Source organism: Glycine max, chromosome 6 (assembly GCF_000004515.6).
Source record: "Glycine max cultivar Williams 82 chromosome 6, Glycine_max_v4.0, whole genome shotgun sequence".
NCBI lineage: Eukaryota > Viridiplantae > Streptophyta > Magnoliopsida > Fabales > Fabaceae > Glycine > Glycine max.
Window position 1 is genome coordinate 4769740 of NC_038242.2, and position 18269 is coordinate 4788008.

General features: G+C 34.3%; 1 protein-coding gene across 3 annotated transcripts; it reads left to right on the top strand.

Moving 5' to 3' along the window:
* Positions 1 to 350: 350 nt before the first annotated feature.
* Positions 351 to 18144, top strand: LOC100804203 (CHD3-type chromatin-remodeling factor PICKLE). Of its 3 annotated transcripts, none has more exons than XM_014777304.2 (32): positions 358 to 461; positions 560 to 633; positions 1751 to 1920; positions 4074 to 4211; positions 4331 to 4485; positions 4721 to 4882; positions 5485 to 5732; positions 5849 to 5944; positions 6509 to 6645; positions 6720 to 6932; positions 7069 to 7176; positions 7701 to 7751; positions 7863 to 7962; positions 8723 to 8865; positions 8997 to 9100; positions 9357 to 9495; positions 9605 to 9774; positions 10149 to 10215; positions 10299 to 10421; positions 10896 to 11005; positions 11085 to 11166; positions 12219 to 12407; positions 12837 to 12987; positions 13080 to 13188; positions 13281 to 13355; positions 13986 to 14047; positions 14160 to 14236; positions 15000 to 15130; positions 15419 to 15791; positions 16676 to 16808; positions 17241 to 17311; positions 17443 to 18144. In XM_014777304.2, the coding sequence occupies exons 3-32, from the start codon at positions 1774 to 1776 to the stop codon at positions 17902 to 17904; spliced, it is 4326 nt and encodes a 1441-aa protein (XP_014632790.1). In that variant the 5' UTR covers positions 358 to 461; positions 560 to 633; positions 1751 to 1773; the 3' UTR covers positions 17905 to 18144. The 3 variants fall into 3 exon arrangements, 2 of the variants coding, with proteins under 2 accessions (XP_014632790.1, XP_014632791.1); XM_014777305.2 differs by having other exon boundaries at positions 359 to 461; positions 13083 to 13188; XR_001388987.3 differs by lacking the exons at positions 17241 to 17311; positions 17443 to 18144 and adding an exon at positions 16413 to 16574 and having other exon boundaries at positions 351 to 461.
* The last annotated feature ends 125 nt before the right edge of the window (positions 18145 to 18269 follow it).

The window sequence follows — 18269 nt, forward strand, 5'->3', positions numbered from 1 at the left end:
AAAAAATACACATAATTTAATTAAATTTTATAAAAAAGTATACAATTTTTTTATACTATTATCAAATTTTAATTAATTTTACTTATATTACATATTACATAATTTACAAAAAAAATTGAAAAAAATATATCATGTTTTTATTAATCATGGATTTTGACAGAAATAATTTCGTATTGATATCATGTAAAAAAAATGTTTCAAGGACAAGAAGTGAAAAAAAACCTAGCTGCAAGGATTGTAATTTTGTATTTTTAAATATCAATGGCTAATTTAGTAATTTTATTATATTTTTATTCTAGAAAAAAGATTGCAAGTGTGCTTTCGTCTACCAATTTTTTTAATAATCGTATCACGTTAATCACCACTAAAATTTCAGTGCTTGTGTTAGTTATTCCAAATTCCAAATTTTCGATATAAACAGGTTCGGTCCGGCTGTTAAATCTCGTCACTGTCCTGGTGTGGTGAGTCCATAGCATAGCCTATCCCTCTTTCTCTCCTCTCACCGCCTCTTTTTTATTTATTCACTTTCATTTTTTTCTCTTCTCTTTCTTTTCCTCAGTTCTCAGGTTTCGGTTCCCGCGAATTTCCGAAACTCCCCTTTTTCCAGATCGCCGGAAAATCCCGCAATCTACGGTACATCTCACTCCGAATTTCTGTTTCACACTTCACTTCGATCACTCATAGCTCCTCAAATCGCCGATTAGCTCGCGAATCGCTCTCGTAACCATTCCGGCAATGGTGGAGGGGTTTTGACCAATCTAGGGTTTCTGTTTTGCTTTCGTAAATTGCAAGTGTTTTGTATGTAGGCGATGCCTTGCTTCTTCGCCTCGAATTAACGATAGGTTCTCGTTCTTCTCGTGTTACTTCGTTGGTTCAGTGGCGAATTGTGTGCGGAATTATACGCACATTGTTTTGTATGATGTTTTCTATTTTTTTTTTCAGTTTTGTAGTTGTGTTTAAGTTGTTGAGTTTGCAATGTTCCTTGGAGTTTTTGATTTGAACGATTTTCGGTATTTTGCTTATATATTTCTTTTCTTTCAATGAAAGTTTTTTTTTTACTTAATATGTATCTGTTCTTGTAACCAAGTCTCACCTACTGTTCACGAGACCTAGCCCAAAAGCATTCAACGGAGACCAGGCTAATCTGCCTTCTTAGTTCTGACTGAGTTGATGTTTCAACTATTAAAACTTACAGCCAACCTAAAGTCATCTCCTCTCCTATGGTGGGGTTCTGGAGCTTTCTCGAGTACTACTCATGCAAAATAATTAAACATCTCCTGGAAACAGAAATCAGTGATCTAGGTTTCTACTAAATTAAACCAATTCGAATCCACTTATTTTATGTCCAAGGACTAAAAAGTTTATTTCTGCAAGCATTGGGTAATTCCTTTTAAAATTTATTCCCAGCATATCTTTCATACAGCTGCATCTAAGGCATTTAAAAACATATGCATTTATTTAGTTTATTTATATTTCCAAGCAACAGCTTTGTCGTCATTATGTGGGTAAAGCATTCTTTTTGTAAGAAAAGATATCAAAGGATAATAATTTTATCCTTGGACTTGGGGCTTCTGGGATTTTGATCCCTTTGTTTCTGATTATAAAGTTATTTCGTGGGCAAATGTTAACCTAGTCTGCTGTGATTTCCCCCCCTTGGAAGATTCTTTGTTCATTACGAAAATTGTCATTCTATAGAAGGTTTGGTTGATAGAATCAACACATAATCCTTTCTTCTTCTTGTTTCCTTCAGGATTTCTATCATTTTAGCAGAACATGAGTAGCTTGGTGGAGAGGCTTCGTGTAAGATCAGATCGCAGGCCTATTTATAATCTTGATGATTCAGATGACGATGCTGATCTATTGCCAAGAAACTCAGGGACAACTCAGGAAAAGATAGAGAGGATAGAGAGAAGTGATGCGGTATGCTACTTCCTTTTTGCTTTAATGATTTTCATTTGGGCTTGTTATACTTATTTTCGTATAGTGTTCACTGGACAGCTCAGTGCTTTAGATGGTGACTGATAGGTGATATTTTCTGCAACAAAAGAAACTCATACTTGTTTGTGTTGTTCCCATGTATTGGAATTTCCAGTCTAATTTTAGATGTTGATATTTGGTAAGTTTTAAATTTTTTAAGAATGTAGACATCTCTGACTAACTTTTGATTGGTGACAAGTGTGGAGGGGCATATTTTCCCCTCGAACATTCTAATACAGATACAAGAACTTTGATATGGCCAAGGTAGTGAAGGGAAAGCACCCTTAAGGCGCTAGGGAGCTTCATAGTCTTGAGGTAGAGGTGTCAGTAAGCACACACTTCTTCAAAGTAGGGCATTAATACTAGGAAAAGAGAAAGCAGTGAAATAGTTGACTATTGGCCATTAATTACCTTATAAATTCAATACTCAAGCAGCTTAGTAAAAATTCATATTTTCATATTTCGTAGTAAAAATCACTGTTAGCAACGGCGTTGCAGTATATGGGGGACTATATATGTGTGTATTTTTTTTTGTTTAGACCATAGGTATCCTCCACGAGAGACAATCTTGGCCGAGTTGGGTAGAACCATTATGGATGTCAAAACTCTCACTTAACACAGTTATATATACCCAAAACTTAAACTTGAGACATCTGGTTAAGTTGGAACAACCCCACATCAATTGATCCATGCGCTTGGTGGTATAGATATAGATATAGATATATAATTGCAGAAATAAGGTGTCGGTCCCTTCTAGCTTCTTTCCTGTGTTAGACGTGTTAGATTTCAACTTAAAATCAATTGGCACTAAGTGAAGTTGTCCAACAGATATATAAGCTGCATCCCAAGAACTGAGGCAGGCGATGTGGGACTTCCTAACAAGACGTGCTGTTCATTACACTGGATACAACTTATTTTGCTACATACATAGATTCATTTAACCCATTTGAAGAAATAAAATTTAGTTGTCTTCTTAGCTTCTTTGTAATGTTTTGATTATGGCTATTTTAGAATTAAGGAGTTTCTTTGTCGGATATTAAAATAGATTTGCAGCCCTTGCTTACTTGGTACTAATATAGAATTTAGGCAGGAAAGAGAAAGAAACAGAAAGACAGAGAAGGAAAGAGAAAGAAAGAGGGGAAGATAGAAGAATAACAGAACAGACGATGGAGAGAGAATAGAATAAGAGACCAGAGAATCTGTGCACTGCACTTCTTGATTATCATTTCTGTCTGTCTAAAATACAACAGCCCTACTTTATTTATAAGGCACTTTGGAAGCTACCCAACAACTATGAAATCCCATCTAACAGTAGCTGACTAATTAACAGTCTTTTCCTATTTATATTTACATGACAATTCCCCTCCCAAAAGAGGACCCTTTACCTCAAGGGTCATGAATTTCAAATGGGATGGTAAGAGGAAGAGAATTTCGGTTCAATCCCCAAAGTAATCAAAAACTCATTTGAAAATTTACTATAAAAACAGGATCCCTATTACCCATATGGAATTTAGGTGGAAAAGAGAAGGAAACAGAAAGACAGAGAAGGAACGAGAAAGAAAGGAGAATAGAGAGAGAGAGAGAGAGAGAGAGAGATCAGAGAAACTGTTCACTGCACTTTTTGATTATCGTTTCAGTTTGTCTAAAATACAACTACCCTACTTTATTTATAGGCAGCTACCCAACAACTATGAAATCTAATCTAAGGTCGTTGACTAACTATCTAACCATTTTTTCTTATTTATATTTATATTTACATAACATGTTTTTCTTTTTTTTCCCTTGATTTTTTTATTCATTTGTTTCTCTGATGAGGTTGTTATCTTGTAGTTTTCTCTTTCTACTCTCTAACAAAATTTTCTTCCTTCATTCAATGATAAAAAATAAAGGTTTTATGTTATGTTACTTATGTATGCATTAAGGGTTCTATTATTCTTGTTAGTAATAACAGTTGAAGCTAGTTTGCATTTTATCTGTAATCTGTAAATGATGTATATGTAATATTTTTGGTATAATTGGCTTCTTTATAGATTTGGTGTAATTGCTTTACACTAAACCCCCTTTCCTTGTTTTGATTTTTCCATCCTTCTCAATAGAAAGAGAATTTATGTCAAGCCTGTGGAGAAAATGAAAATCTTGTGAGCTGTGGAACGTGCACATATGCTTACCATCCTAAGTGTTTACTTCCACCCCTTAAAGGTCCCCTTCCAGACAATTGGAGGTGCCCTGAATGTGTGAGTGTTCATATTTTGTACCAGCAATACTTGTAATAGATTTCTGGTTTAGTGATAGCCAATACTTATATATGTGTATATATTTGTGTATATATATATATATATAATATATTTTGCAGGTTAGCCCACTTAATGATATTGATAAGATATTAGATTGTGAGATGCGGCCTACTACTGCTGCTGACAATGATGCCACAAAATTAGGGTCAAAGCAAATTTTTGTCAAACAATACCTCGTTAAGTGGAAGGGCCTATCCTATTTGCATTGCACGTGGTAAATTTGTAGGAACTTATCTTTTATCATGTTGCACCTTTCCATACTGTCTAGTAAACCTTCTGGATGTTTATTATGTGTACTTTCCATTCCTCTCTTTTGCTCTATCTATTTATGCATTCACTCCCTATTTTTTATTTTCAGTATTAGTATTATATATTTTTATTTTCTTTCAATCATTTTGTTATTTTTGCTATGTTCTATTTACCTGCTACATATTCTTTCTTTTCTTTAGGGTGCCGGAGAAAGAGTTTCTGAAAGCATTTAAGACTCATCCTCGTCTAAAGACCAAGGTGAATAACTTTCATCAAAAAATGGCATCTGTCAATACTTCTGATGAAGACTTTGTTGCCATTCGACCCGAATGGACTACAGTTGATCGAATACTTGCCTGCAGGTATTTTGGGTGACAATTAGAAAGATTAACAGGAATTCTAGTAATGCTGGTGTGTTGTGTAACTTGTGTTAGGTCGGATTCAAACTATCATTCTTGACTTTTGGTGTGCGCATTATATATATATGGTTGAGGGTGAGAGGAAGAAATTTAAATGGTCATGTGATTATTAAATAACTTCTATTTCTAACAATCTATGTATGGTTCAAATTTACTCCTCTCACTTGATACACCCTGTGTGTGTGTGTATTGTGACCAATTAAAAAGGTCATGTGACTTTAAAAAACTTACACGACTTGGTTGTTTTAATCTTAACCTTTTGCAGTAAGATCTAATGGTCAATATGTATTCTTCTCACTCTCACATGAAATTGCCATCTACTGAAGTTTGGTATATGTTTTGGAGGATATCTTCAATTTCTGATTGTATTTTTCCACCTCCTCTTTTTCTCCAGTAATTTTTTTGTAGTAATGGATTATGAGAAAATGGTGACAGTGCTATGTGCAACCTAGTGGCTTAACAGTTAGCTTTATCTTTGTCCTATTTTTCCCTCTAAATTTTTTGACAAGTGCACATTTTTTATCGAACATGTTTAAATGGTACAGGGGTGATGATGATGAGAGGGAATATCTTGTGAAGTGGAAGGAGCTTCCATATGATGAATGCTATTGGGAGTTTGAGTCAGATATTTCTGCATTTCAGCCAGAAATCGAAAGATTCAATAGATTGCGGTCTAGATCCAGCAAGTTTTCCTCTGGTAAACAAAAAAACAGTGTTAAGGATGATGCTGAATTGAAGAAACAGCAGAAAGAATTTCAACATTATGAACAAAGCCCTGAGTTTCTTTCAGGTGGTATGTTATTGTAACTTATTTATTCTTCTGGAAATATTATGTTTTATGTTTATTTTTTTTAGATTTTGAATTTTGGGTGATCTAGATTACTTGATTTCCTTTTTACGTTATTGAAGGTACATTACATCCATATCAGCTTGAAGGCTTGAACTTCTTACGATTCTCTTGGTCCAAGCAGACTCATGTTATACTTGCTGATGAAATGGGACTTGGTATGTAGTCTCTGGTTCTCTCTCTTTTTCTTTATCTATCTATTCCCACTCTTATTATTAAAAGTTCAGGGGGATGGAGCTCTACTCCAGTTGAGAGGGGGGCATTGAGATAAAAAAAGCATTCGAGAGAATAGAGCAGTGGCTCGGTTGTAGAAGGGGAAATCCTTGGAGAACAGATTTTTTCTTGTTCTTGTTAAATGTTAATAAGTGTTCTGTCATTTCATTCTTTGCTTTGGGTTTGTAACAATGAGGGTTTATAGTGGTACTTAACCAAACCTTTCAATTAAAGCACTTTGATCCTTGTGAGCTGAAGAAGTCCCATTGGATTTCTTAGAATGTGGGTTTGGGTCTAACTCAACCCCAAAAGCTTGCTCATAGGGTGAGGGTTGCCCCCCACTTATATACTCTATCTTGGCCTTATCTCTAGCCAATGTGAGACTTGGGTTTTTCCCAATAGGATTTATACCCTTCTTTTACTATTTGTCTTCCCTCCCTCTGCCCTTGATTTGGAATTTCTGGAGAAGTATATTATTGTACCATGATGGCTGAGTTTTTCACTTGCAGGAAAAACCATACAAAGTATTGCTTTCTTAGCATCACTTTTTAAAGAGGGTGTCTCTCCACATCTGGTGGTTGCTCCACTTTCAACTTTGCGAAACTGGGAACGTGAATTCGCCACATGGGCACCTCATATGAATGTGGTATGCAGACAGAAATTTCTCTGTAATATGTCTTAGGTAGTTACTCTTTTAATTATATGTTTTTTTTTCTACAGCTAATGTATGTTGGATCTGCCCAAGCTCGTAGTGTTATAAGAGAGTATGAATTTTACTTTCCAAAGAAACAGAAGAAGATCAAGAAAAAGAAATCTGGTCATTTAATTAGTGAAAGCAAGCAAGACAGGATTAAGTTTGATGTTCTTTTGACATCATATGAAATGATCAACTTTGACACAGCATCACTAAAACCTATAAAATGGGAGTGCATGGTATGATTCTACTTACCATTATATTAGCAAAGCATGATAATATATTAGTGTGCCAGTTGCCTCTATTACATGCTATTCTCATTTCTGGTTTCTTTGTAACGCTGTTAGCCTGACATCTGTATGTACGTGTATGTAGATAGTTGATGAAGGTCACCGTCTCAAAAATAAGGATTCAAAATTATTTTCTTCATTGAAGCAATATTCTAGCAGACATCGTGTTCTCTTGACAGGAACTCCTCTTCAGGTTCACTTCAAATTGTCATAGTGGTTTATTGTTGGATTATGCCCTAATTTTTTTTATTGATTAATTGAATCATGTTTTTGTTTCGTGCACTTGCTGGCTGGATTTTGTTTGGAAAATTGTGTGGTGGTTATTGTCTAATATTTCCATTTTCCTTGGGTTGTAAAATTGTTAGAGGATTGTTGAATTGCACATATATTTCCCTAAAAAAACATGTATTTAGGTTTTCTAATATATCCAACATGAGATTTTTTGTTACCTTGATTGTACCATCAATGCTAAGCATATAGTTTTGTTGCCTTAACTGGGAAATTTTCGCTCCAGTATATGTGTGTGTATTTGCCAATAGTTATAATATATAGTATTTTTTCATATGTAATGTATTGTAATATTATCATTTTAGTTTCATATGGAAACTTTTCTGGTACACTTTGCACCTTCTAATGCACATACATTATTGATTTGAATTGTGGTTGCATCTATTGGAAGTTGAAAAGTACTAATGGCAGTTTTTCTGATCATTTCAGAACAACTTGGATGAACTTTTTATGCTTATGCACTTCCTTGATGCTGGGAAGGTTAGTATGAGGAATGTTCTATAAGATAAGCCATATTTTAAAGTTATTGAATTTGCTGATGAAGGTCAAGACTCAAGAGTATCTTATGGAGTTTTTTTTTAATACTGGTAGTTTGGAAGTTTAGAGGAGTTTCAGGAAGAGTTTAAGGATATCAATCAAGAGGAACAGATTTCAAGGCTTCATAAAATGTTGGCCCCACATCTCCTGCGAAGTATGTATCTTAATTATTTCTTATGCTAATTTTGTGTTGCCTGTATATGTTTTTAGCTTGAACAATGAACAACTTGGTATTCTTGCTGCTGGTGGTAAAAATCAGATTTTGTGATACTTCATTGCAATTTGTCAAATTTACCAGATCTTTGGACGTCAAGAAGTCTTTCTTATAAAGAACATATCCAAGAATTTTGTTTAATATTCACTTTAGGAGCATATATTGCATCAAGCTTCTCAGTCAATATTAAGCAAGTGACTAGACTGTTTCTGATGTGCTGTTCTTTTGTGCTAGGTCAATTTTTAAAATGTTGATCCTCCTTTCTCAATCTGTGTACTCTTAAGTTGTTCTTGTAGAAGTTCTGGTCTCTGCAATCATTCTGGAGTGAAATGGAAGTTGTTGATCTTGTTATGCATAATTGCGCATAGGATGTTTATCTATATCTCAACTGGAAGAAAAGTGATTGGTGGTTGTTTGAATGATAAATATTGGAATTGGTCCATTAGTATTTAATTGCTGAAGGATATTAAGATTGTTTGGTTTAATGTAATGCTAGGCCTCTAAATTTAAGTGCATGATTTGGTGGTTTTAAATTTTAATTTTTGCATTAATTGAAATTGCAAGAGAGCTCTCAGAGGCCTGGTTATTAAATGGTTTTGTTGTTCCGATTATAAATAAACTAAGTAGGTGGTAATTTGTTTATAGAAATGTGTATTGCTGAATGCTCAGTTGTGGATTCAAATTTTTAATGTCTCTGCAGGAGTGAAGAAAGATGTCATGAAGGAGCTACCTCCTAAAAAGGAGCTTATTCTACGTATTGAATTGAGCAGCAAACAGAAAGAATATTATAAGGCAATTTTGACTCGCAATTATCAGATATTAACTCGTCGTGGTGGTGCACAGGTAAGATTGATGCTTGAATGAACTGACTTTTTGGTTTATTATTCTTAATCTTAGGTTCATAAGAGCCGAAACATCTTAACAGTATTGATGTCATCATGTTTTATATTTATATATTTTTTCATTTGAATCAGATTTCTCTTATCAATGTTGTTATGGAACTGCGTAAGCTCTGTTGTCATCCTTACATGTTAGAAGGAGTTGAACCAGATATTGATGACGCAAAAGAAGCATTCAAGTAAGCTCTTGTGTCATTATTTTAGAGTGGCATTATTTATGGTTTTTTGCTAGAAATGCTGGGTTCTGTTTATTTGGTGCTAAATCTTGTTTCTGTTTTTTTACTATTGAAAATTGTTAGCTTTTTTTAGATGTAACTTGTAACTAAAATGAAATATTTGGGTATCATGTTGGAAGGCATTATTTTGGTATAATTTGTACTATACTTGGATTTAATCAATGTTGTTATTGATTTACTCCATTTTTCCATTTGGCAGACAGCTGCTGGAATCATCGGGGAAGTTGCAATTGCTGGACAAGATGATGGTGAAGCTTAGAGAGCAAGGACATAGAGTCCTCATATATTCCCAATTTCAGCACATGCTGGACTTGCTTGAAGATTACTGTGCGTACAAGGTATTGTGAGGTTATTCTTTGTTATCGACACAATGGTTTCTGAAGTTGATTGCTTCAGTATAATATTCACCTTGCTTTTCGTTTCTTTTTTTTTTAAAAAAAAAACTAGAATTGGCAGTATGAAAGGATTGATGGCAAGGTTGGTGGAGCTGAAAGACAAGTTCGGATAGATCGATTCAACGCCAAAAATTCTTCAAGATTTTGCTTTCTTCTTTCTACTAGAGCTGGGGGGCTGGGGATAAACCTTGCAACTGCTGACACAGTTATTATATATGATAGGTGAACCATTAAATACCTCTGATTTTCTTTTTCTTCTAGAATAATAATGTGATGAAAATATATACCCTGAAACAAGTTTTACTGTCAGTTAAATATAATAAAGAAGAACTTAAATTGGCATTTTCTACTTTGATTGATGACTATGAGCACATGCAGAATGCTTGGATAAAATGTTATACTCATTCAGTCATATGCAATAGTGTGAGGAAGTATACTCATTGACATCTGTGCTGAAGTTAAACAATGGGGGATCCTCATCATATTCCTTTTTTTTGTTGCGGACAATCCATATGATGCTGAAAGATTAATCTTTTTTTTTGTATAATTTTATCCTATATTTCTTTTAACTCATTGATCAAATCACTATTCTGTAGTGATTGGAATCCTCATGCTGATTTACAAGCAATGGCTAGAGCTCATCGACTTGGACAAACTAACAAGGTTTGAAATTTTTCATTGTCATGTAATTGTAGCGCTGATTAATATTATTGATTTTAAATGTTATAATGGTTTTGTTATTGTAGGTGTTAATTTATAGGCTTATAACACGAGGAACTATTGAAGAAAGGATGATGCAGATGACTAAGAAGAAAATGGTTTTAGAACACCTAGTTGTAGGGAGGCTAAAGGCTCAAAATATCAACCAGGTAAATAATTACTTTTTCGCAAGTAAAAGCTTATGTTGTAGAAGCTGATGATAGTTAGTAGTTTTGTTGTTAAGGCAACATTAATTACGATTGGAAAAGAACTAAAAGTGAGGGATAAGGCATATATTCCTGAAAAAGATGATAAAAGAAGTGATAAAGGTACATTAACAAAGTAGGCATACCCAACAAAGTTAATTCCTGTAGTATAGTAACTATTTACTGAACTCCCCCAAAAAAAGGCATGGGCAGATTCTTGAAAATATCAGGAATTGTACAAGTTGCAAACCTGTATTTGTTTTGTGAATATTGAGTTTGGGATGCATATGCCATTTTGTTCAAGAGATTGATATTGTCTTAAAATATTAAAAGTCTAATGTGCATTAGGAGTTAACAAATTGAACATTTGATCTATATCCAGTTGAACACAGTTGTTAAAAGATTTGATGGTAGCTTTTGACTATCGATTGTGTGTAGGAAGAGTTGGATGACATCATAAGATATGGCTCAAAGGAGTTATTTGCAGATGAGAATGATGAAGCCGGCAAATCCCGCCAAATTCATTATGATGCTGCTGCTATTGATAGGTATACAAGCATTTTTCTTCAAACATATAAATAGGAATATACTTGAGAAATTTATTTATTGTATATTTTTTTATAACAGATTGCTGGATCGTGATCAAGTTGGAGATGAAGAGGCCACTTTGGATGATGAAGATGAAGATGGATTTCTGAAGGCCTTTAAGGTTGACTGTGCAATATTATCTTGCATATACATTTTTCTTCTCTAAATGTTTATTCAACTTCGATTTATTTACTTTATTTTGTAGTGAATTGAGAGATGCCCTTGATTTCTACTGCCATTTATCATTTTATAGTAAAAAATGTATATGGACAGAGATACATAAATCAATCAAAAGTAAATTGGTGGCAAGAAGAACTGGATTGACCTATGTGTTTACTGTAGATTATATTATACTCACACATATGTTCTTTATTTATAATCACATAATAGGGTAAGAGAGTCTCATGGATACAAAGAATCAATCTGAATCCCTAATTTATAGCAACCTATTTTTCCATATTTACATGTAATAAATGTCCCTATTTAAAACTTTTCGAACAAATATATTTGTTTTGAAAGCATTCTATGGCAATCCATTGGTCATGATTATTTTAAATTTACTGTTTATATATCTAGCTTGCCTTCAGAATTTGCAGCCATTGTGGATATTCTCTCTTAATCACATCCTATTCCTGAAGTACATACATTGTTCAGCTTTTGCAGCTTTTATCATGCGCTTCTCTGCACTGAAATAGTTTTTTTTTGGAAAAAAATTAAGTAAAATCATTTTGAATACTATTAATTTCTTTGCTTTTCTTCCTTTTGTAGCTATATTTGTGAAATGAATTTTCTCTTAGCTTAGAGCTCCTTAAACTTGCTAAACTGAAAATTGTTGAATATTAAAACGAAATTTTAAATAATTGGTATTAACAATATATAATTGCAAAAATGAACTAACTCGTATACTTTTTATGGTGAATCTTATGACACTAAGAGTGGCTAAATTCGGAAGGACTATCATTTCTAATTGTTTCTTAGAATAAAGGTTCTTCAAAGTGATACTTCTTTCTTTGAAGGAGTACTCTGCCTCCATTACCTTTTCCTGCTACATCAATCAATTTTGCCTTTATTACAACGAATAACTGCACTGAATTTATTTACCATCATTTTTTACATTCAGGGTTTTTTTTGGTTGCTATGCTTTTGATTGATTGAGTGGATTTTATGACGTAGGTTGCAAATTTTGAGTATGTTGATGAGGCCGAGGCTGCAGCAGAGGAGGCAGCACAAAAAAGAGCAATGGAGACACTTAACAGTTCAGAAAGGACACATTTCTGGGAGGAGTTGTTAAGAGACAAGTATCAAGAGCATAAAGTTGAGGAGTTTAATGCCTTGGGCAAGGGGAAGCGAAACCGGAAGTCGGTATGTGATTCTAATACTCATGCTATTGTCTTCTATAATTCTATTAATTTGCAGAAAGATTATTGTTTCTTGCTGTTCATTTATAGTTATTATGAAGTTACATTCAACTGTGTCAATGCATATTCTGTTTGCTCTCTAATGTTGCTTTTTACCTTGGTACATTCTTATGAAATTTGTTCCTTTTTGTTTTCCTCTCAATATTATGACATGCTAATGATTTTTAGAACTAGATATTGATATCTAGGATTTTGTGCCCGATGGCGTTGGCCGTTGTGTGATCCAAGTAGCCGACTTCACCAAGTGGGATAAGGCTTTAGTTGTTGTTTTTGTATGTTGACATCTAGGATTTTGAAACTTGAAAGTCTGTTTTTGTGTATCTGGGGTTGGGAGGCTACAACTTGAGTGGTTAATTTATCCTTGATTTCCCAGATGGTTTCCGTGGAGGAGGATGACCTTGCTGGTCTGGAAGATGTAAGCTCTGATGGTGAAGATGACAATTATGAAGCAGAGCTTACTGATGGTGATTCAAATTCCACTGGAATTACAACTGCTAGAAGGCCTTATAAAAAAAAAGCACGTAGTATGTATCAGTGTTAGTTAATTTGAGTTTTTAATGATATGATGGACCTAGATTATCTCATTGTGATGTTAATATTCATTTAATTTTATTAGCAGCAGATAGCACAGAGCCACTTCCTCTGATGGAAGGTGAAGGAAAAGCATTCAGAGTCCTTGGTTTTAATCAAAATCAGAGGGCTGCATTTGTGCAAATTTTGATGAGGTTACTTTCTCTGCATGTACGCTTTATGTATTGAATTGAAGAAGGGTTTTACATGGCCATATATGTAGTTTACCTCACTCTATTTATTACAGGTTTGGGGTTGGTGATTTTGATTGGAAGGAGTTTACTTCCCGCATGAAACAGAAGACTTATGAAGAAATCAAAGAGTATTGATATGATTTTTCTTTAATCTGTTACCATATTTAGGATGTTTTATACAATTTTTTGGCTGGAAATTTATCTTAACTTTCTTTTTTACTAGAAAAGGGGGGGGGGGGGGGGATTTGATGACAGCTCCCCTGCTGTGCCATTTGAACACAAATTATATAACTATTGTACAAGATAACTAGTCTCTTCGTCTGGGGACACTGTGTGGGGATGTTGAATTGTTTTCTCTTTTCCTTTTCTTTCTCTTTTTGTTGCAGTTTGTTGCTTCAAAAAGTTTTGGCCCTATGAAAAATATATAAAGATGGTTAAAAGCTGCAAAAAAATGGTATTATTATTACTTTGGGTAAATCCTTCATGATATACCCCTCATGGATCAACGACCTTTGCAAATGAGCAATGTGTTTTTCTTCCTTTTAGTGTTTGCTGTGAGCTTTTTAATTCTTATTTTTCTTTTCTTTCTTTGTGCCCTTTCCATTTTCAATTATACTATTTTAAAAATTGTTAAAATAAGGTATTAGTATGATATAGATTTTTAGCATTGTTTAATAATTTTATTTCCTACCTTGTGATTTATCATACCTAAAGTCATTCTGTTTGTGAATATGATGTTTATATATTTTTGGTTACAGCTATGGAACCCTTTTCTTGTCTCATATTGCTGAAGATATAACTGATTCCGCTACATTCACAGGTGATGGATCTTAAATGCTATCAGTATATCTTCCCTCATTCCTTCCCCTCCCTTTTTCTTTTCTATATCTTAGTTTCCTAATTTTTCCTTTGTGCTTATAATTTGCCTGTAGATGGTGTTCCAAAAGAAGGACTCCGAATCCAAGATGTACTTGTTAGGATTGCAGTCCTGCTCTTGATAAGGGACAAGGTAAGTTTTAAATGAACTTTCTGTATTTTAACTGCTCATCATTAGTGTATTATATCTACCTACTCCCCCAGTCTTGCTGCAATATAAGAGGGCTGGTAAAAGATTTAGAAAGGAATTCTTGGTAAAAAAATATTTCCAGTTTAGGGACAATTTACCACTCCAATGGTTTGCAATGTGCAATTGCAAAGAATGGTTAAATAATTAACCGTTTGAGTGGTTAGTTGCTCCACACTCATATTTTAACCCAGATTTGTTTTTGGTAACTTTTTTTAAATATGCTTGTCGTATCATCTCGTGAAGTTTTTCATGAGTTCTACTACTATTGTTATAAAAATTGTGATAGCATCTTGATGCATTCCCAACTATTAAATGCTGCCAGTATAATCTCCTCTATTATTTTCCAACACCCTTGTTTAAAGTGTTCTGGTAATTATATATAATGAAAATGAAACTTTATGCTTCTATATTTATGATTCTATTCAGTTCAACTGACTAAAAATTTTACCGTATCAATGAACCATGTGATTCACCTATGTAGAAATGGTTAAAGGCTTTCATTTGGTGAAAAGCTTAGTTTCTATAATAATTTGACACTTTGTTGTTTGTTGATGTCTGATAGTATAAAAACCCGTCTCTCTTTCAGGGTTCAGATTTTTTTTTTTTTGGGCGTGTGGGAGGGGCTTAAGTTGAATGCGTGTTTTTGAAATTAAATGCCCTCTAGCTGATGAATGTGCCTTCTTATTCTTGGGATGTGGAATGACAGGTGAAGTTTGTGTCACAACATCCTCAAACTCCATTGTTTTCAGATGATATATTATTACGGTATCCAGGTTTGAAGGGTGCAAAGATATGGAAGGAGGAGCATGATTATGTTTTGCTACGTGCGGTTTTGAAGTATGTATTTTATTAAAGCTTGGTGTTTTCTTGAACATCGCAACAAATACTATCTTCTAACTGCATGATATTAGCCATTAAATATGGTTTGATTACAAACAAATGTAGACTTAAATACCATAAACAAAAAGTCTATTATTATTATAATATCAACTTTGTATTTTTGCATGTTAGCTATATTTTACGTGATTTTAATAGTTAGTTTTGGGTGTTGGTAGTTTTCTAGTTGTAATTTTTGTGGATTCTTTTTGTTGATGTATCCCTTAAACATAATTCTTTCTATACAAGGCATGGGTATGGAAGGTGGCAAGCTATTGTTGATGATAAGGATCTGAAGATTCAGGAGGTCATATGCCAGGAGTTGAATCTTTCCTTTATAAACTTACCAGTTCCAGGACAAGTTAGTTCTCAGGCACAAAATGGAGCAAATTTGACAAATGCAGAAGTTTCCAACAATCAATCCAAGGAAAATGGTGGGAGTGATATTGCAGCTGATGGTGCACAAGGTTCTGGTGATGCTAGGAACCAAGCACAGTTATATCAAGACTCGTCCATATTATATCATTTTAGAGACATGCAGAGAAGACAGGTTGAGTTTATAAAAAAAAGAGTTCTTCTCTTGGAAAAAGGGCTCAATGCTGAGTACCAGAAAGAATACTTTGTAAGTGTCATAGCACATAAAATCTTTTAAATAATTTCCTTCTCTGTGGAATGACAGGATTCAAGTTCAAAAAATTAGATGATAAAAAATTGATCCTAGATGCATTGTTTTTTTAATCAAAATTATTTCTCCAGGCAGTTTTTTTTTCCTTCTTTCTGGTGGTTATGGAAGATGACAAAATAACTTATTAGAAAACACAAGAGCAGGGGAAAAATGCCCTCCTTGTACGTACCCAACTTTAGATACCTAAGAACTTATTTTCCTGGCATTACTGCTCGTTATGGCTGAAAAAGTTGGGTATACACTACTTTACTGATGTGACTGTTAGTGATGCATGTCTATGTACTCTTTTTATTTATTTTTTGTTAATCACACATAATGGAAGGCCACAATTGGGTACATTGGTTCTCTATGGTTATCTTTAAGGCTAAAAAGTTGTTGATATTCTATATTTACTTGTATACTTACTGCTGAAGTATTTATCACCTTTTACTTTCTTCCCATCATGTTATATCATTTTTCACTATCTTGTTGCTGGAACTTCATGTTTTACTTAGGTTTTCAATTGTTGTCATCCATAAGTATTTTGCATTCACATCCTTAATCATAGTTATCATTTAGATTATAGATTTGAGCTGGCTTAACCAGAGATCTCGAGTTCGAGTCTTGGGTATGCATTTGCGTTAAATATTCAAAGGGAGAGCTTTGTCACACATAGTGGTTCTACCTTGGTCGAACAAGAGTGCCTCCAATGACGGATACCTTTGGTCTATACCAAAAAATGTATAGATTTTAGCAATGGTTTATCATACAACAATACAGAATTCATGATTGGTCTCTGAAAAGGTTGGCTGACATTTCTTTCTCATGAACTGTATTTGCAGGGTGATCCAAAAGCAAATGAAGTAACAAATGAAGAACTTAAAAGTGAAACCAAGGCTACTAATTTTCCAGGTGATAAATTAGGGGACACTGACACCCAAATGATTGATCAACTTCCGCAAGTACAAACAATAGGTATGATTCTGTTCTTGTTCATTGTATGCTTTGTGTCTAGATCAGACAACAACAGTTACCTAGTTTGCATCAGATAATGGAGGAAATCTTGCATACTCCAGAGTATTTCACGTAGAAAATTAGAATAAGACGGTGGCACAGAAATTGAATCTCTGCTGTCCGATTAACATTTGTTGGGACTATATGGGCTTGGTTCCTAACAACGTAAAAACAATCTGGACTGGAATACCCTCAGAGTATGCAAGAATCTCCAGATATTTTATCAATGTGGTCGTTTTATGTTATTTTGTATATTGTGGCCTTCCCCCTTTCCTTTCCTTTCCTTTTTTTCCCCTTGATGCTTTCCTACCGTCGATGGTAGCTATCTGCATACCCAACTGAAAAGGGGGGAATAAAAGACCAGGAGACTTATAGTGCTGCCATTTTATGCAGCTTCAGAAGAAATTTCAGCTGAATGTGATAGTGATCCCACTCGATTGGAGTTAGTTCGCCTTTACAACGAGGTAAAAGTGCTATTGTTCTCTTTTCATGACCTTGCGCTTTATGACAGATTCATTTCATTCAATAAAAGAGGTTGTGGAATAATTAGTATCCTGCTGAGTATCTGTATCAACAATCTTTCTTGTGTTGGCAGATGTGCAAGGCAGTGGAGGAAGACTCCATGGATTTAGTTCAAACTTCTTTGGCAAGAGAACCGGCAGAGCTCAATGTAGTGAAGAATTTCCCTCCACTAGAAACTCTTTGCGAAGACATTAACAAAATTCTAACACCCACACAAGAACAACCTATTGCAGAAATGCCAATATCGAATTCAGATAACAAATCAGAGGCTATGTCACATGGTGAAAATTTGGGCTCCAAATCACCGCCAATCTCTCAAGACTGCAAGCCTAAAGATTCAGAAGACAATGAGAATAAAGATATGAAAATAGAATCTGAATCTATAAAAGAAAGCTGTTCAAGCCTGTTAGAAGAGAAGAATGAAACACCGACTCTTCCGGATAAAGAGGAAAGTAAAACAGAAATGGATGAAACTATGAATGATGCTGAGTTGAATGAAAACCCGGAGAAATCTGACGCTGTATTGGAAGGTTAAAGTCAATGTCTATTAGACAGATATTTGTCGTACCGTGTAATCATAGTAGTCTCAATCAGCATTTTTAGCACATTACAAGTGAAGTGAATTAAAAACAAAACAAAAAAGGCACTACAGCATATGCGGTAGTAGTTATTCAGTCCCGTGCAACTAACTCGATTAGAAATTGTTCATTTTCATGTGTTGTATTAGACGAATTTATTTTTCAAGGAATTGAAGAGTATGACCAATTGTATACTATACTACACGGCATGTCACCCTTCATTATATGAGTGAGCAGAGAACTGAGGAAATTCCGTAAACCATTTTAACTTGTTTTAATTATCCGTTGACATTTTTATCTGATAACGAAATTTCAGCAAGGA

What these genes read in the sequence shown, in the direction of transcription:
- LOC100804203 (XM_014777304.2), top strand. Translation starts at nt 1,774, where the DNA reads ATGAGTAGCTTGGTGGAGAGGCTTCGTGTAAGATCAGATCGCAGGCCT. An exon ending in GGGCACCTCATATGAATGTG is followed by an intron (nt 6,646 to 6,719) that starts GTATGCAGACAG and finishes TTTTTTCTACAG; the next exon opens with CTAATGTATGTTGGATCTGC. An exon ending in GGAAGCGAAACCGGAAGTCG is followed by an intron (nt 12,408 to 12,836) that starts GTATGTGATTCT and finishes TTGATTTCCCAG; the next exon opens with ATGGTTTCCGTGGAGGAGGA.